Source organism: Ursus arctos, unplaced genomic scaffold (assembly GCF_023065955.2).
Source record: "Ursus arctos isolate Adak ecotype North America unplaced genomic scaffold, UrsArc2.0 scaffold_25, whole genome shotgun sequence".
NCBI classification, from domain to species: Eukaryota; Metazoa; Chordata; class Mammalia; order Carnivora; family Ursidae; genus Ursus; species Ursus arctos.
The window spans coordinates 29535517-29556102 of record NW_026622930.1 but is presented as its reverse complement, the minus strand read 5'-3'; the positions used below and the strand labels follow the sequence as shown (position 1 = coordinate 29556102).

Sequence of the window (20586 nt, the reverse complement as noted above, 5' to 3'; positions counted from 1 at the left end):
ATGCTTTTGTGTTCATATGTTGTCAGTATTGTCTAGGGCTGCTTTCACACTGCTAACAGCAGAGTTCAGTTGCAACAGATCCTATGACCTGTAACACATGAAATATTTTTTATTTGCCTTTAAATGGAAAAGGTTTGCCAGCCTTTGATTTAGAGGCAGGTAGGTGTCATGATTAAGAGCAAGGAGTCTGGAGTCAAACTGCTCCTAAATGCCTCATTCTGAGACCTTGGGCAAGTTACTTATCTCCTTGTGCCTCAGTTTCTCCATCTGTAAAAATAGAAGAATCACAGTGCCATCTTCATGAGGTGATCATGAGGGTTAAATGAGTTAATATACATAACACACTTAGAAGTGTGCCTGGTACATGGTAATCACCAAGTATTAGATGTCAGTTGATATCTATATCTAAGTGTAAGATGTGGTTGTTACTATTAGATAGCTGATAATCACTTTGTAACGTGAACTGAAAAATATGCATTGAAATCAGTTCTGCTTGAGAATAGCTACAAATTTATTAAGGAAATACTTGTTAACTGTATGCTTCCAGATTTTGATTCACTGGTGTTCAAAATAATGAAAATTAAGAATCTAAGCATAGGTAGTGAGCATATGTCTTTACATTGCTGCTGCACATAAAAATGAGCTCTGTATAAAAGATTGTTTTTCTGCCATGCAGTGTGTAGCATAGGGGGGAGGTAACTCGATTTCTGAAATGAAACACAAGATAAATTTATTTCACGACTGTGATAAATCTAGTATGATTATTTTTGTGATTCCAAGTGTCTTTCTCAAGAGTCCTATCAGAAATGTATTTGGCATGTTGAATAGCTTGAATCCATCACAGATTGGTTTTCCTTTTTTTAATGTTAAGGATAAACTATCAGAATTTAAGGGACTAAACTGTGCACGTAACATAAAATTAGCCATTTAAACACATTTTTAAAGTGTATTATTTGGTAACGTTAAGTATATTTACATTGTTGTGCATTGGATCTTCAGAACTTTCTCGTAATATGAAACAAAGTCTATACCTATTAAACAACAACTCTCTCTTTCTTCCTCTTGCCAGCCTCTGGTAACCACCATTCTGCTTTCTATTTCTGTGAATCTGACTACTTTAGATACCGGGTATAAGTGGAATCATCCAGTATTTTGTCTTGTTGTGATTTAGTTATTTCAGTTGGCAGCTGGCCTCAAGGCTCATCTATGTTGTAGCATATGACAGGATTTCCTTCCTTTGAAAGGCTGAATAATATTCCATGATATGTATAGGCCACATTTTGTTTATCATCCATGGATGGATATTTGCATTGCTTCCATCTCTTGGCTATTGTGCGTATCGTTGCTGTGAACAAGGGTGTATAAATATCTCTTTGAGATCCTGCTTTTAATTCTTTTGGATAAGTACTCAGAAGTAGGATTGCTGGATCAAACATGGTAATTCTACTTTTAATTTTTTGAGGAGTCACCATACTGTTTTCATGGAGGCTGCACCATTTTACATTCCTATCAACAGGGCGCAGAAATTCCAGTTTCCCCACCTCCTTGCCAAAACTTGTTATTTTCTCATCTTTCCTCCCTCCCTTCTTTGATAGTAGCCATCCTAATGGTGTGTGGTAATATTTCTTTGTAGTTTTGATTGGCATTTCTATCCATCCAACTTTAAAGAGAGATGATCTTATTAAAAATATCTAACACAGTATCTCAGTAAGGAGGCTTACCACTGTTTGGGGGTCTATATTTGATCTGAATATCTAGCGCTGTCTAACAGCCATTAGTACTTGGTGCCATTATTAGGGATGTATAATTGAGAGTTGAGATATTTTTTAACTTTTTGCAAATAAGGAGTAAGGTGAGAAACTACCTTGACTGGAATTTGATCTATTGCTAAGTCATCCATTATTGAGATGAATATAGATCATATCTCTGTAAAAGATGAAAGCTAATATGAAAACCTTTTTATCACTATTAAAATTTTAGCTCTTTGCTTCTAATTATAAAAGAAATACATACTCATTACCAAAAAAATATATCAAGAAAATACAGTAAAGCTTAAGTTTATGTTTGGAATATAATACTGTATTTGTACAGTTACTGTGGCTGCATTTGGCTGCAGTTTTCACTGTCATACTCCACTGGTAACTAGTCTACAGTTTCCCATTTTCCTTCCGATTTTGCAATTACGTTTTTGCTCTGTTTTTTTGTATGAACGTCTTATAGTGTTGCATATACAAGAGTTTATATCAATTTTATACTTACGATAGGAATTGCTAGATCTTGGGTGATTTATCTATAAATTTGTATTTCTGCCAATACTTTATACTTTGGTACTCTGGTTCTCCATACTTAGTTTTTTCTTTCTTTCTTTTTTTTTTTAAAGATTTTATTTATTTATTCGACAGAGATAGATACAGCCAGCGAGAGAGGGAACACAAGCAGGGGGAGTGGGAGAGGAAGAAGCAGGCTCATAGCAGAGGAGCCTGATGTGGGGCTCGATCCCATAACGCCGGGATCATGCCCTGAGCCGAAGGCAGACGCTTAACCGCTGTGCCACCCAGGCGCCCCCATACTTAGTTTTTTCTACACAGATGGGTATTAAATGATATATTGTGGGTTTCTTTTTTACTTTTTAAGTAGGCTCTACTCTCAACGTGGGGGCTTGAACTCACAACCCTGAGATCAAGAGTCACATTCTCCTATTGACTGGGCCAGGTGCCCCTACACTGTGGCTTTAAATTCTATTTTGTTTATTACTGATAAAGTCGAACATGTTTTCATTTGTTGTTTTTATTGGCTATTTATGTATATTTTTCTGTGTAAGGTCCATTTATTGTCCTTTGTTTTCATTGGTTTGTTTGCCTCTTTGTTACCGATTTCAAAAGAATTCTTTATGTGTGTTCTTTATGTATTGCATCTATACGTACATATATAAATACGTACGTATACCTATATAATGATACATGTTTTAATGGATCTATAAGTTTATAGTGTCTCTTGAACAGAAGTTCTTAATTATAATTCATCAGTCCTTTATAGTGTGTGCTGCGAGAATCGTGCTTAAATATCCTAAAGGTCATAAAAATATTTTTATATTTCTTCTAAAATTTTTAAAGTTTCGCTCTTTACATTAAAGTCTTTAATCCATCTGTCAGTTTAAGAAATTAAGATGTGGGGGCACCTGGGTGTCTCAGTCGTTAAGCGTCTGCCTTCGGCTCAGGGCGTGATCCCAGAGTCCTGGGATCGAGCCCCACATCGGGCTCCTCCACTGGGAGCCTGCTTCTTCCTCTCCCACTCCCCCTGCCTGTGTTCCCTCTCTTGCTGGCTGTCTCTCTCTCTGTTAAATAAATAAATAAAATCTTTCAAAAAAAAGAAATTAAGATGTGATTAAGATGTGATGAATCTCATGTAAAATACACGGTTCACATGTTTCCTTGAATACGCATAAAGGCTGTGATGCCAAACGTTTGGTAAACGTTGCCTTAAATAATAAGGGACTTTCAATAGTGGAAAAAGGAAAGAAACATATAAGGTGTTTTACATTAATGATAGCTATTTTAAGAGATTTGTTAAAAAATTTTTGACCTCAGTTGTGGGTGATAGTCTACCATTCTGATAACCTTTAGATTATAGACCACCGATTTCTGACTGAACTGGAGTGAATACTTGAGTGTGATTGCATAAATAAGCAAATCCCCGTATAGCATATTACCGAACTAAAAAAATACCCAGCTTGTCTGTTTTCATATTATAAGTTTTGATGCATAAGATGTGTAAGATGCGTAGATAATTTAAGATGTATAAGAAGAGCCCTTGAAGTCTGATGACTCTGCAGGTCTTTATCGAGAGCTTGTGGTGCTGTGACCTTTCTGAGTATTCAGTGAGGGCCTTGTTTGTCCACATCAGTATTATACCACCTGCTACCCATCTTCATTTGCTGACGTCCACTGTTTGTGGTATCTTAGGGAAGAAGTAAAACCAACCTTTCCATATAAGCAATTTATACCTGTAGATAGACCTTGAAGTGAAGGTAAAATAGATTGGCTTTTATTATCAGAGAGCAGTTAATATGCTTGGTCACATCAACATTAACTTGAAGATAACATCAATGATAAAGTATTATAACTAGGATGAAACATGGCCTTTGGAAATATTAGTACATTTTAAAGTATTGTCTGTTATGGAACATAATTAATCTTAAGTCAGTAAGTACCTACCAGGGCCACCTGGCTGGGTCAGTCCATAGAGCATATGACTCTTGATCTCAGGGTGGTGAGTTCAAGCCCCATGTTGGGTGTGGAGCCTACTTAAAAAACTTTAAAAAAGCAAACTTAAAATATTTAAAAAATATGTAAATAGGTACCTGCCCCAAATTTCAAAATAGATTTTTAATTTAGAATTGGATTATCAATAGGATACAAAAATTGTATTTTTAACAGAAAAATAAGCAATTTTATTTCATACAAGTTTTTTCCCCCAGAAAAAGAACCTGCTTTCCCATGAGATGATACTTTTGATAAATAGAATTATGAATGTTTTTGAAAATCTTTCTTTGAAAACACAGTATCAATATATCTAATTTAATAAAATATAAAAGCAGCTAGTAAATACTACTTGGTTTGCACTTTTTTTATATAATCATAAAACTGAGGGATAGGTGTCCTAACTGGTCTTTGGTTGTTTGGTGTTTGATTTTAGGGGAACCACACTGAAATTTTGTAAAGGTAGACACCATTTAAAATTTTCTTGTGATGTTAGTAAGGTAGTTACAGGGAAGGTTTATGATACATTTACAATCATACTAATATTTTTAGCTGTGCTGGGGTCAGCTGAGAGTCCAGTGAAGTAATGTAAGTAGAGAACAAGTTTGAATAAAGTCACACAACAGCCCAGTGTATGTCCATGCATTTTTATCCCTCCTTGGGAAAAGTGAAACTTACAGCACAGCTGTCCTGTGTCACTGAGAAACCTCCAGAGTAACCACTGACAAGGCTTAAGTATTTAAACCATAGGGTGTAAAATAAATGGATAATTTCTGTAGTTTGAGTAGAAAATACAGGTGTTCATCATCTGATACTCGTTTCTGGTATGAAATGGTCACTTGAATTTTTATTTAGCTTTTAGTCTTTTCACTGTTCAAAGTTTAAAGAAAAGAAATTCTGTACTTACTATATAGATCCTGTACATTTAGTATGTTTCCTGGCATTCAGTAATCCACTGTTAGCAATATAATAGGGAGAGAGTTTAGTTCGATCTGTTGTAGGCATTCATAATCTTTGACTCTTTGTACAGGCAGATGTGATAGACCATTCAATATTAAGTAGTCTCTTTTCTCTTTTCCCATTTGGAGGGGCCATTAACGTTTCCACTGGATTTGTCTACCACTCTGAATAATAATGGTGAGGTTGTTCTCTTTCTATCTGCTTAATTACTATAATCAATAATTTTTATCTTAATATGGACTATGGTGATTAGTGATGGAACTCTGACTTATTTTTCATTGACACTTTATATTTGAAAATGGAATTGGTATCAGTGTATATAGTAAAACATGCATTGACTTAGGCATGAGAAGTATTGGTTAATTTTGTCCTTAAGATGGATAATCTTGTCTGAGTCATTCAAAGTTACTAGGCCTCAATTTTCTGTCTGAAAATGAAGGTGTTGAACTAAATGATTGCCAAGAATTCTAATTCTTATGTGAACATATAATATAGAAACCGGCATCATGCAGAACTTTGTAAATAAGCAGTATATTTTATGTGTTTGTGTGTGTGTTTACTTTGAAATTTTTGTCAATGTGTGTGTGTGTTTTCTATTCAGGAAAGGTTATTCAGGGTGCTTTTTTTTTTTTTCCCAAAAAAATTAGATTTCTTAAAGTTATAAATTAAAACAGTTTCAAACTCATATTGAACACATTCTTAACAATTATGTTTTAGAGGTCTGGGTTTTTTTTTTAAATATAGCTTAAGATCCCTTTAAATTGCACTTAAGATCTCTTTAAATTGTACTTACAAATTTAGTATTCATGTTTAAGTACTTAGATTATCTAATAAATCTTTCCAAGTACTTAACTTTTCTAAACCTGATATTTATGGATTTTCTAAAATTTTAAGTACATTTTTAAATTTAAAATCATAAGCCTTAATCAGTCATTCAGTGACATTTAAGTTGGGATCCCAGGTTTACTTTTTAATTTTTTTTAATTTTTAAAAATTTTTAAATTTTTAAAAAGATTTTATTTATTTATTTGACAGGGAGAGAGACAGCCAGCGAGAAGGGCAACACAGGCAGGGGGAGTGGGAGAGGAAGAAGCAGGCTCCCAGCAGGGAGCCCGATGTAGGGCTCCATCCTAGGACCCTAGGACCCTAGGATCACGCCCTGAGCCGAAGGCAGACGCTTAACAACTGAGCCACCCAGGCGTCCCCCAGGTTTACTTTTTTAGATACACTAACATGAAGGGTTTCTTAATCCAAGTTTGTTTTTGTTTTTGTTTTTTTAAAGATGTTATTTATTTATTGGACAGAGAGAGACAGCCAGTGAGAGAGGGAACACAAGCAGGGGGAGTGGGAGAGAAAGAAGCAGGCTCCCAGCAGGGAGCCCGATGCGGGGCTCATCCCAGGACCCTAGGACCCTAGAATCACACCCTGAGCCGAAGGCAGATGCTTAACGACTGAGCCACCCAGGAGCCCCGTGAGCCACCCAGGCGCCCCCCAAGTTTTTAAAATACCAAATATATACCTATTATGCCCACATCCAACTCAAAAGTAGTAAACTGTGGCTTGATTTACTTTTTTTCCCCCTCCTGATTCCAACTCACAGTCTTTCCTTCTCTCTCCCTACCAAGTAACTTTTTACTTTTATCATGTTTGTATTCTGAACCCACCTGGTTCGCCAGGCCCTTTTTAGTTTCAGCATCTCAAACAATTCGAAGTAACCTTTCCAAGCAAATTTGGAACGGTGTTCTCAGATGACTGATGTTAAATCTTATGAAATTTAGAGCTACAGACACGGGAGTGATCTGTTTCTCATGAAAATGGGCATAAATTGCGTTTAGTTTTATAATCTCTGCCAATGGTGATTCTGAGGCCAAGTGGGGTGGTCTGCACCCCGTCACCCCTGGACTCAGGTCCGCATCCGCAGATCCTCAGGTATGATGGGTCTGCAATCTTCATGCCCAGGAAGCTTCTGAGTTTTTTCAGTTAATCTGTTTTTTTGCTTGATTCTGTTCTGTATTCTTCTTTTTTCATTTGCCAGGCTGCAGTTCTCAAGAACTGAAAAGAAAACATCCTTGGATTTTTCATGTCTCCCACGTCTTATCTGCATTTTCAGTCACAATTCAAAGGTTATTCTTCTAACAGTTTTAACTAGAACAACTTTCTAGAATCCTAAGAATGTTTATATCCTGAAGAGAGTTACAGAGAGCACATAAACAGGGCTTATACATATTTGGACCATAATCCTGTCTTACTCATGTGTTATGTAATGTGATACCTAACTCTCCAATTTTGTCATAAGGTTTTAGGCATGGACTTTATACTCTACTCTCCAGTGTTAATGTAACACAAGCCACATATGTAATTTACAATTTTCTAGTAGCCACATTAAAAATAAGTAAAAAGAAACAGATGAGAATAAATTTAGTAGTGTACTTTATTTAACCCAATATAATCTAAACATTATTTCAACATGTAATCAATATAAATATTGAGATGTTTTACATTCTTTTTTCTCATACTAAATCTCCAAAATCCAGTGTTATTTTATTCTTAGTGCACATCTCAGTTCATACTAACCATATCTCAGATACTCAATAGCTACATGTAGCTAGGGGCTACTCTTTTGGGCAGTGCTGTCTTTTATAATTTAGTGCTAGTAACATAATTGTTGTTTTGTGTGTGAGTGTGTCTGCGTATCATTTTAGTTACAGATTTCTCTAATTAAATCTGAAATCTTTTTAAATGCCTATCTTTGTTTTCTTTCTCTTAAAGGCTCTTCCTTCTTCAATGATTATAGTAGCAGTTTATTGTCCTGTGATAGCTGCTGTTTTCATTGTTCTGAAGATGGTCAACTATCGACTCCACAGAGCACTGGATGCTGGAGAAGTTGTAGATAGGAACACAAATGAGTTCCCAGATCAGCAAGCCAAAGCTGAGCCAGGCAACTGTTCAACTAGAAGAAAAGACAGTAATGGACCGAGGTAAGGAAACCCATGGCGCTCAGTTTGTAAGGATGTGGATCATGCATGCGTACAATGATGTGATTACTGTGTTGAGCCTCTGTTCTGATACGTGGTTTTAAGGCAGTGTTAGATCTTGCCACTAGAGCTACGAAGACAAGTACAGATCGTCACATTAGACTCCAGCAAAGCTAACTGGCCTATGTGGGGTATTAAATAAGTGTCCTGGCCTTATTACTAAATAACATGCTACAACAATAACAGTTATAATTGTAAAATAGTTACTCACACCAAAGACCAAAACCAGCGAGAAACAGTGTAAAGAAATAATTTTAAAGCATGGTTTATAAATCTTAGCATTTATATTTTATTTATACGTATAAGTAAAAAGTGTATATATCTTAAGCAAACTGTGATAATATTTTACTTGACATTTTAAATCTGCATTTTCACTTAATCTGTTGTATTTTTTCATTATGTATTCTCACCTTAGAAACTTCGCTGTTCCTTCCCGCCATCTTTGTGTAACCGACCTCTTAGGATTCAAGTTTGTGTAGCTTTCACCTTCTCCTGGAGGTTTTCTTTCCCCTCCCAGCTCAATATTCCTCCTTTGGCTCTCAGTCACCTTTCTCTTCATTGCCTTGGCCTCATCCCCTTTCTCTTCTTGACCAAAGGATTTATTTTATCCATAGTCAGAAGTTTATTGTGATTTCATAGAAGTGATGGGTACCACTAATAATAAGTCTGCAAAAAACAGTTACTATATGAACACTTAATGTATGTAAGTCCTCGAAATAGTTCTGTGAGATAGATGCTGTTATTATTCCTGATTTGTAGATGTGGAAACTAGGGTGAGAAAGATGAAATATTCCAGGGACTCTGATCTGGAGTCCACGTTTTAACCACTCTGTGATGTTTCCACTGAGTATAATATGAAAAGTGGGTACTCCTCTTTTAAGATAGGTAACGTTTCTGTTTTCCAGTACATTGAGTTTATCCCTTTTCAGTTACATTATTCTCCACCCCTAACATGATTAACCTGTTTGTTCATTGAGCAAATATTTTACCTCTGTAATAATTTTATTCATAGCACTAATCACTACCTGAAATTGTCTTACTTCATTATTCGTTTGCATTATAAGCTTCTTGAAGACAGGGGCGTTGTTTTTCCTATGAACTGTTTTATTACCAGGTTCTAAAACAGAGTCACTAATAGGTACTCAGAAAATATTTGAAGTAGTGAAAGCATTTTTTCTGCATATTATTTTTAATAACTGCACAGTATTCCATTTTGTAGGTATGTCATAATTTAACTGTCTTGATTTTAGTTACAAATTTAAATTTGAAAATAATTAAAGTATGTTAGATCACTGTGATGTTTAAATTTTTTTTTTAAGATTTTATTTTTGGGATGCCTGGGTGGCTCAGTCAGTTAAACATCTGCCTTCATGATCTTGGGTTCCTGGGATCCGAGTCCCACATCGGGCTCCTTACTCAGCAGGGAGCCTGGTTCTCCCTCTGCCTGCCACTCTTTCTCTTTCTGACAAATAAATAAGTAAAATATTAAAAAAAAAAAAAAAGATTTTATTTTTAAGTAATCTCTACACCCAACGGTGGGACTCGAACTCACAGCCCCAAGATCAAGAAGTGCACTCTCCACCAACTGAGCCAGCCAGGTGCCCCTGGAATGTTTTCATTTTAAATGATTTAAATTTTAATTATAATTTAGCAGAGGTAGAACACTAGAAAGCTATACCCATTTTTAAGTTTATATTTTCAATATGTATTGCCAAATTTCAAAGATTTACCTTCTCATTACCATGACCAGCAATTTGAGGGCTTCTTTTTCTGCACTTTTGACAACATTGAGTATTTGGTATTTAGACAAAGCTGTGGTAGATATCTCATTGTTTAATTTTTAAATTTTTGGGTTACTAGTTAAATGGGTGTATTTTTCTTGTGTTATTATTGTCACATATTTATTTTGTGAATTGTTTATTTTTCTGTTGGTGATTAGTTTTGCTATTGATTTGGAGAAGGTATTTATGAAGAATATTCTTTATATTTTGTGTCAGATACTTTTCCTCAGTTTATAGCATTTTATTTATTTATATGCCACAGTTTATTTTTATGTGTTCTATTCTGTGAATGCTTATTAGTTCTGTCTTTGATACCAAGTTGTGTGAGATTTTTTCTTCCTCCATATTATATAAATGTTTGCCTGTGTCTACTTTCAGCATTTTTATAATTTTTCATTCTTAATTGTAGTCAAGCTGAAAACATTCTTGTTTTGTTTTGTTTTGTTTTTGGGTTAGTCCTTACACTATCGAGAGAGTAATGTGTTTTCCCCCCAGTAATTTTAAATACTTTCCTTTTCATGTAGCATACTCATATATACGTTTGTCAATTTCTAGGCTTTGTTTTCTGCCCTATTGATCTCTTTCTCTTTTGTTTATACCACACTGGTGTTTTGTTTTGTTCTGTTTTTGTTTGATTTTTATTTTGTACTGTTTTTATGGCTTACTAATATGCTTAATATTTAGCATTGTGAATCCCTTTTCAGTATTTTTCTGTTTCAGTGTTATCTTGGTTCTTCTCATGCATAAACAACTGACCCCTGAACAATGACGGGGTTGGGGCACCAAACCTCTCGCCCTGTGCAGTCAGAAATCCATGTATAGGGGCCCGTGGGTGGCTCAGTTGGTTAACTGTCTACCTTCAGCTTGGGTCATGATTCCAGGGTCCTGGGATCGAGCCCCCCATCGGACTCCCTGCTCAGCGGGGTTTTTGCTTCTCCCTTTCCCTCCGCTGGTCCCCGTGCTTGTGTTCTCTCACTCTTGCTGTCTCTTGAATAAATAAATAAATAAAATCTAAAAAACAACAACAAAAAAACAAAACAAAAAAAGAAATCCGTGTATAAGTTTTGACTCCCCCCCCATTAACTAATAGCCTACTGTTGACTAGAAGCCTTATTGAGAACATAAACAGTCAACTAACACATATTTTGTATGTCATGTATTATGTATGTACTAATTCTTTTAATAAAGTAAGCTAGAGAAAAGACATTGTTTTTAAGAAAATCATAAGAGACAATACATTTATAATATTGTAAAATGTAAAAAAATCCACATATAAGTGGACCTGCGCAGTTCAAACCTGGGTTGTTCAAGGGTCAACTGTACATAGTTTGTTGTGAGATGCCCTCTTTGCTCATACTCCAGAAAATTCCATGAGACTTGATAAGTGTATTCAACATGGAGAGATCTCAACCTTTAAAATACGAAGTCTCATCAGGGACATGGTGTATATATCCATTTTTTCACTTGTCTCATAAAATTTCATATTTTTTGTATGGGTTCTATGTATTTTTTAAGTCTATTTTAGGAAATGCATACCCTTGTATTATGGGTAAACAAATAGAACGTAGGCTCTGCACTTAATCTGCCAGGGCTTGAATCACTTCCTGATTGTATGACCTTAGGGGAGTTACCTAAGCTTTTTATGCCTTGGCTTTCTCATCTGAATGATGAGGCAAATAATAGTACTATATATTATGATATAGGATACAAAAAATGAATGAGAGATAATATATATAAAGCATTTAGAACCATTCCTTTTCTTTTAAGGGGGAGAGGGGTAGAGGGCAAGGGAGAGAGAATCCTCAAGCCGACTCCCCGCTAAGCACAGAGCCCAACCACACGGGGCTTGATCCCAGGACCCTGAGATCATGACCCGAGCCGAAGTCAAGAGTTGGACGCTCAACCATTGGAGCCACCCAGGCACCCCTAGAACCATTCTTGATACAGTAATCACTCAGTAATTGTTAAATCTTATTTTTTCTGGATATTTTATATGTTTTTAATTCCTTTTAAACAATTTTTTTTAAAGATTTTATTTCTTATTTGAGAGAGAGAGAGAGAGAGAGACAGAGGGAGAGGGAGAGGGAGAGGGAGAAGCAGGTTCTCCCCACCGAGCAAGGAGCCCGATGCGGTGTTTGATCCCGGGATCCTGAGATCATGACCTGAGCCGAAGGCAGACACTTAATTGGCTGAGCCACCCACGCGCCCCTGTGTTTTTAATTCCTTTCATTACTGAATTGTTTTTCCATTTTCTTCTAGTTTAAATTTTTTTGTGAAATGTATATATTTCTAAACAGCTTATCAATCATATCATTCAGTATAATTTAGAGAATTAGAATCAAGTGACTACTTGATTAGCCACCACAAAACTTAATAGGTTATTATACAAATACCATACAAGCCTTTATGTACCTCTTTCCCATTTCATTCTGTTCTTTTTCCTTTAGGAGTGACCATTATCTTGAATTTTATGTTAATAATTCCCTTGCTTTTCTTTCTTGTTATATAGTCTTTGTACATATTACTAAACATATATTAATTTTATCTGCCTTAGGATATCCTAAAGAGAATAACACTATTTGTATTCCTCTGTGAGGGGCTTTTTTTTGTGTGAAATACTGCATTTTATAGGCTTATTCATGTTGATGCTTATAGGTATCATTTATTCATATTTACTGTTGCATAGTCTACCACTGTGCAAATAGACTACAGTTTACTTATCCATTTTATTTATCCATGTGTCCTGAAGACACATTACTGTATGTATTTCTTGGTACACATGTGTATATCTAGTGAATATAAACTGGTTCATGGTATTTTCATGTTGTTTTATTAGATAATTCCAGCCTGTTTGCCAAGATGATTGTACCAGTTTATACTCCCACTATTAGAATGTGAAAGTTCTTATTGTTCCATAACTTCACCAATATTTGATTTTGATAAGCTTTAAAACTTTGCCATTCAAGTAAGTGATAAGTGTGTCTCATTGGGACTTTCAGTTAAACTTTCTGATTACTAATGAGGTTGAGCATCTTATCATACATATTTGATTCTTTTAGTTTTTCTTTTCTTTCCAAGGCCTGTTCATGTCTTGTTTCATTTTTCTTTGGAGTTGAATAATAGGAATTTTAAAAATAAATTCATGATACTACTACTTCATTGGTTATATTCATTACGGACATTTTCTCCTGGTTTGTGGCTTATCATTTTGCTTTTCTTAAGGGGTTTTATGATTAGCATACAGTCTTAAATTTAAGATTTACCATTTTTGGGTAATTAGCATTTTTTGTGTCTTGTTGAAGCAATTATTTCCTACACAACGATCAGAAATGTATTCTCTTATGTCTTTTAAAAGTTTCATATTTCTTTCGTTTTTGCATTTCAGTTCAAATTATTTTCATTTGTAGTGTCAGGTAGGGATTGAACTCTTGTTTCTTTATGAGTAACTGGTTTAATCAGTATTTGTTAAAGAGACTGTCTTTTCCTTGGTGATCGGTAGTACTCACTCTGTCATGAGTTAAATTTTCATATATGGTGGGTGTGTTTCTAGCTCTCTTTTCTGTTCTGTTGATCTGGTTGTCCATGCCTGTGCCATTACCACAGTGTCCCACTTATTGTAGCTTCATGACATGACTTTTGATGTCTGGTGGGGCAGACCTCCTACTTTGTTCTTTTTTGTTGTTGTTGTTGTTGTTCTTTGATATAGAACTTAGAGCCTATTGGGCCAAGTCTACAAGAACTTAGGATTTTTATTGAAATTACATTGAATATGTAGATTCCTCTGCTGAGAATTAATATCTTTACAATATGGAATCTCCATTTATTTAGCCTTCTTTAATATCTTTCAGTAAAAATTTATCATTTCTTCATTAAAAGGCTTGCATTGCTTTTGTTAAATTTGCCAAATTATTTTATAGCTTTTTATTACAGAAGTGTTTTACAATTACCTTTTCTGAGTTTTTTTTCCCTTTAAATATAACTGTTTACTTTTTATCCAGCAGCCTCACTAAACTCCCCTATTAATGTTGAAACTATATAGGTATTTCTTGATTTTCTATAAATGATGACAGTTTTATTTCTTCCTTTCTAGTCCTTACACTTGTCCTTAACTTTCATGGGCTATGATTTCTAGCACATGGTTAAAATAAAATAGTATTGGCTTACATCCTTGTCTTTTTCTAATCTTAAAGTGTTTTGAGTTTCAGCATTAAATGAGATCTTTGTTGTAAATTTTTGTTCTTGATATCTGTTTCCCCACATCTCCCATTTGGGACTCACGTTCTGTTCTGAGGAGAAGAAATGAACAGGAAAATACTTTCATTTCCAGAGCCTAACACTGTGCTTGGTACAGTATAGTTGTCAGTTTGTTGCATGAATGAATGAATGCGGGAGGAGCCTTGTGGTTGTCATTGGCTCTGGTACAGCAGTTCAAAAATCCTTCTTAAATCTTTATCTTAGAGAAAGAGTGAAAGTCATTAATGTTTGTATTACATTTCTCATGTTTCAGGAGAGGAAATTAGCACATTGGATTTTAGGATTTGAATACAAATATTTTGGAGACCATATTTTCTGTTTCTCATGGCGGTAATGCTTGAAATACTATAAATTAAGGACCCATTTAAACTATATGTGGGTAAATTTTAGGCTAAATTTTTGAAGAAGATTTGTTTAAGGACTTTGTTTTTACCTATTCATACTTTGATGAACATCATTATAATCTAGAATAGATTTGTAAATTTAATACTCTAATGGTGCTGTGACGTTTCTGATTAAAGCCTGAGCAGTTAATGATACTAATAACCAACAAATCAGTTTGTGAAGTCTCCTTTATAATTCAGATTAGACCCCGTCTGCTTTTCTGCCTCTCCGTGTGTACCTGGTATTTTTTTTTTTTAACAGATGGGGAAATTAAGGCATAAAGGTAGAGATTCCCTGAATTTGGTGTATTGCTTACTGCAGTAGACCACTTTGCTTCTGTGAGAATTGTAAACTACTGTACTTTCCAGGTATGTGCTGAAATTGCCATTGCCAAAAATCTGCAAGTCTTGCTAATAAAGAAAACTCTTACTCAGCCATTTTGTGTGTTTAGCTATATTTAGGACAGCGACAGCTGGCTAAAAGTTCTACTTCTGTATTTGTAGAGAAGAGAGGTATGGTAATTTTGCTAGAGGATTATTTTGTTACAAAAGGAGCTATCCATTTTTTCATTCATCCTATTTTGCTCCCTTTAATACCTCCTTCCCACTCACTGTTGGCCATTGGGTACTAGTTCTGGATCATTGTTTCTTAAATGGGGGTGATTTTCCCCACAAAGAGACATTTGGCAATATTTGGAGACATTTTTGTTTATCACTACCAGGGGGAGTGTTGCTGGCATTTAGCGGGTAGAGGTCAGGGATAATGCTAACCATCCTACAATGCACAAGATGGTCCCCCACAATCAGGAATGAAGTGGCCCAGAATGTCAATAGTGCTGAGGTTAAGAAACCCGGTTTTAGACAATGGTGTTTATTTTTGGTTTTGAAATGGAAGGAAAACTTTAGTGCTTATTTTTTCGAAAGACAAGTATTGGTGTTTCAGAGTGGACTTTAGAGTACAGACAAGGTGTTCAAATCTTGTCTCAGTTCTCATTGGCTATAAGTACCTATATTCAGGTGTGTGTGTGGGAAAAACAGATATAACAGAGTAGAGTACTATGTAAATATTATTTGTATCCTCCCTTCCCACCTGAACTCCATACACCAATGACTCAGTTTATGTTGTTCACTCCTCTGAGACCTTAGATTTTTACACCTTTTGGTTTTCACTTTTTTCATCTGTAAAAGGAAAATAATAGTATTTATATCTTAGATTTTAGGAGCGTGTTTTGTGAGAAAATGCAGATAAAGCACATGCCCCTATTATTGGAATGTATTAAGTACTTAGTAAATATTTGCTTTTATTTGTTATTTATAATAACTTTCAGATTATAATCATTTGTACTTGCTATCAGAAGTGATGTCTCTAAGTAGGCAGTGTTGTCCATCAACTGATGATTGAATAGATAAAATGTGTTTTGTCCATACAATGCAGTATTATTTGGCTATAAAAAATATGAAGTACTGATAGTTGCTACAACATGGATTAACCTTGAAAACATTAGGCTAAGTGAAAGAGGCCAGTCGCAAAGACCACACATATAATGAGTCCATTTATATGAAACATGCAAAATAGGCAAATCTATAAAGACAGAAAACAGATTTCTGGCTACTTAAGGCTGGGGTGGATGGGAAGGGTAGGGGGCTAATAGCTGAAGGGGTTTGTTATTGAGGTGATAAAAATGTTCTAAAATTAACTGTGGTGATGGTTGCATGACTTTATGAATATATTAAAAACTATTGATTTGCAAAGTTTAAATGGGTAAGTTGGATGACATGTGAATTATATACCAATAAAGTTGATGTATATAAACTAGGAAAGGTGAGGGCTCTCTATCCTTTCTCTGGGGTTGAATATTTTATTCCTTAATCTTTACCTTGCTCTCCACCTTCTAATTTCCATGGAATCTGACTTAGAGAATGCATTCTTGAGAACAGTGGAGAGAACAGTGATGTTGCTGGTTAGTACTCACCACTCATTCAGAGTGGTAATAGTCGTCTCTACATACACACAGAGATTTTGCCAAATTAGAAAAAGATTTCTCAGGCCCACGTATCCTGTATGAGTTAACACCAAACAGCTAACGAACTTGAGCATGTTTTACTTTTCTCACACTTGGACATTTGCATGCTGAATTGCTATCAGATTTGTAACTGAGTTCCAGTATATTTTATTTGTATAAATGGATAGCAAGTTAGAAAGCTAATTTTCTTTACTAAACATGAGTTAGCTAACTGCAGTCAATGGCCTAGAGTTAGTAACCCATTAAGTAAATAGGGACATGATAGTTATGAGACCATTAATACTAAAAAGTCACTAGAATTCAAACAGCTGTAGTGATAAATACTTATTAAATGGAGGGTATACTTGTAAGCAAATTCTATTTTGCCTGTATTTTTGGATTGCAGCTGTTAGAATACCTCATCGAAATAGGTTTATGGGAATTTATGGCACACACTACTGAAAAGTCTATGTGTGAGGGGTGTCTTCAAATTGGCAAGGTGCAGTTTTAGTCATTTCATGATCCAGCTTCCCTTTACCAGGCTGGGCTCCTTTTTTTTCGGTTGACTTCTTAGACAGCATGCCCTCTTATGGTTGTAAAATGACTGCAGCAGCGCCAAGTCTTAAATCTTCTCAGCATTAAGACTAGCAGATACAGAGAAATAACCTCTCTTAATAGAACACTCCTGGCCTGATTCATACTAGCCTGAGTTAGGTCTTATGCTTGGTGTAGAACTAAGTTCTATGACCAAAAGAATGGAGCATGCTGACTTTGGCTAGTAGTGCTCACCCCTAAACCTGAGTGTATGGTCAACATTACCCAAAACCAGATGAGAGTTTGGGATGACGTGGCTCAGCAGAAGAATTTTGGGTTGCTTTTTGGTATTGCTGTTAACCAGATGATTGAGCTAGGTGCTGGATGGCAGGATAGTTTATATCTGCTATAATTTTAGCATGTATTCTAGAATTTTTATCCTTGATAACAGTAACTTTAAAGTTTATCAAGTACTTACTCTGTATGTACCAGGTAGAATGAGTAAAAATCTTTGGGTAAAAGATAGGATTATGGTGACTTTTAGGCCTGAGTTAATCTGAAAGTTATGCTCCTGAGGAACCTTATTATAAAACTTTGAGTTTTTTGAAATTTGGTGTGATCTTTTCCCCCACTTTTAGATCCTCTTATCTTTAAGTACTCCCTGTAGATTTCCTCAGTTCTTTGAACTTAGTACTTCTTTCTTGTCTTTCTAATACCTATTTTACTACATCATTTTATTTTTTAAACTTAAGCCTTCTAACTCATTACAAATCTCAAATCTTAGCTTTCTACTTCTGTAAAACAAATTAGTATCCCAGTTAAATGCTGTTAACATAAAAAAAATGCAGGTAGAGTTAGCTTGACAAGGTGGACTGTTCTCTTCCATGTTCCTCGTAGTGTCATTCAGCTCAGTGAGGCTGCGCTCCTGGAGAGTGGCTGTGTAAGATCTGATTACTTTCTGTGTTTGCCACGGCCAGTTTCTCTTTGCTCTTGGGAAACAAAAGGCAAATCATGTCTTTGCTAGAGTGGTTTTATGGCACATGTCATAAAGTATGTGCTATATTTAGCATCTATAATTGTACTTAAGGCTAGTTTCTAATGTTGGATTGGGGGTAGACCGTTTGGTTAGAGAGTTTTAAATATTTTCAAGTAGTGACGTGGTTATAAAATAGTTCAGTTTATAAGACTTACAAAGGAAGAATGATCTTTTTTAAATTGCTGTTTGCTCTGTTAGAAATGAGAACCTTGTAGTTTTATAGAAAAACGTATAATAACTTAAAAAATAATAAAAAACCATTGGTGGCAGAATAATGACAGTTACTCTCTTTTTCTCATTTTTTCCCACAGTGATCCTGGTGGAGGGATTGAAATGTCCGAGTTCATTCGAGAGGCCACACCCCCAGTTGGTTGCAGTTCAAGAAACTCTTATGCTGGCCTAGATCCAAGCAACCAGGTAGGAAACTGTGATTTTATTTTGCCTTTTTCCCTTCTCCTGATGGTGGTCTCAAGTAATTCTGTCTGTAATAGTCAGTTGGTGTTTGGGTTTATCGTGCTGATTAATAAGTTTTGATTGTTTATTAATAATATCTTTCATTAGTATTCTTATTTTTAATGGAATTTTCACATTAATTAAGTACATTTTTGCTGAGCACTCACCTCGTGCTCATTGCCTAGGGTAGTTTTGATCATGACAGTTGTGGTGAACACCCTTAGGGAAATTAGGTCCTAGCTTGCACTGTCTTACTTACCTTCACATTTTTGGTAGTGGTGGGGGATAGATGTCTGGGGCTATTCCTAGCTTAAACATGGCAAAAAAAAAAAGGTAATTTCTTCAAAATCTACACTTATCATGGTGGGCACCGAGTATTGTATAGAATTGTTGAAGCAATGTGTTGCACACCTGAAAGTAATATAACGTATGTTAATTATAGTTAGTAAACCTTTTTCAGAATTGTGCTGCTCAAGGTGTTTGTGGTAGAGCTAGATGTAGAATGTAGATCTGCTTTTGCCAATTTTAATGTCCTTCTGTTCTGTAACTTTTAACTTGAAATAGTAACTCTGAAAGTCTGCTCTCAAAATTGGCTGATGCCTGCTGGACTGTCATTCTGTCTAAGCCCAGCTGGGCCTTCACAGCTGCATTTCTGTCTCTCACTCCGAACATCTCTCACATGAATCAAAGTCCCACTTAGGCCTGCTTACCTTCTCGGCAGACGAGTCTGGTAGCTGGAGTAACGCTGTGGAAGCGTCAGAGAGTAAACCCAGCAAGAAACTTAGAGGGCTTGTCGTAGCCGAACGTTAGATAACTACAGATTGTGGTGGGTTCTTCTGTCAGCCCTTTCGCTGTGTAGAAGAGGAAACAGCTGATTTTTTATCAGGATCTAGACCTCACTTCTTGATTTTCACTGCAGTCTTTCTACTGTTCTACACTGCTTGTGGGTTGAAATCACTCTTCCTCCTTTCTGCTCCAGAGATCTCCTTTATTTTTATTTTTATTTTTTTAAATTTTCTGGCCTCACTCTGACTTTTATTATAACCTTCCCTGTTTCTCAAGATTTTCAGAGACGTGGTATTGCCTCTTTCTCTTGCAGATGGAGCAGTTACTGATGTATTTACGTAGCACTTCGTTTTTGGTGTCACATGCGGCCGTCTGTAATCCTCTGCAGAGTAGGTTTTCCTCTTTCATCCATGGTCTGATAGACTGCCGTGTGCATAGTTGACTTTCAGTGAACAGGTGCTAATTATCTTTATCTATATAGATAATAGAACTTTAGAGGTAGAATCAGACCTGGCTCTTTATTTAATAGATGGTCAAGTAGCAGACCTAGTTATTCTGACTGTCCCGCAGTATTACTATTCCACATTGTTTAGCTCTGCGCTATTTCAGAACAGTATTAGGGAAAACACCATGTTCTGTGAATCTAAATCTGGAATAGGGTCTTGTTTCCTAATATTTTGATAGATGATTTGCCTCTGTTTGAATTGTGTTTCATGATTTAAACTTCAAGTGTGTGAATTTTTGGTTGCACTTTTAGTTGTGATTAAGTGTGGTGTAGAACAAATAGGTCCTTAAATTTGTCGTCTTTCTATAACAAGCAGATGGGAAATGTTAGAGTTAAACAACAACAACAACAACAACAACAACAACAACAACAACAGGACGCCTGGGTGGCTCAGTTGTTTTAGTGTCAGACTCTTGATTTCAGCTCAGGTCATGATCTCAGGGTTGTGAGATCAAGCCCCGAGCTCAGGATTCTCTCTCTCCCTTTTCCTTTCCCCCTCCCCCATGCTCACGTGTGTTTTTTCTCTCTCTCTCAAAAATACATAAGTAAAATAAAAAACATTATTGCAAAGGGCTGTGACATTTTAATTAGGTCCAT

At 35.7% G+C, this 20586-nt stretch overlaps 1 protein-coding gene across 16 annotated transcripts in view; it reads left to right on the top strand.

Moving 5' to 3' along the window:
* The window catches only part of PCNX1 (pecanex 1), a 230249-nt gene that overhangs the window by 38665 nt on the left and 170998 nt on the right, over positions 1–20586 (top strand). For 15 of the 16 annotated variants that reach the window (XM_057318460.1, XM_057318458.1, XM_057318457.1 and 12 more), the window contains exons 2-3: positions 7989–8197; positions 18557–18662. In XM_057318460.1, coding sequence (XP_057174443.1) covers positions 8004–8197; positions 18557–18662 — 300 coding nt within the window. In that variant the 5' untranslated portion in view covers positions 7989–8003. Of the gene's footprint in view, positions 1–7988; positions 8198–14942; positions 15042–18556; positions 18663–20586 lie in introns of those variants that run through there. The other variant, XM_057318464.1, reaches the window with a different exon arrangement.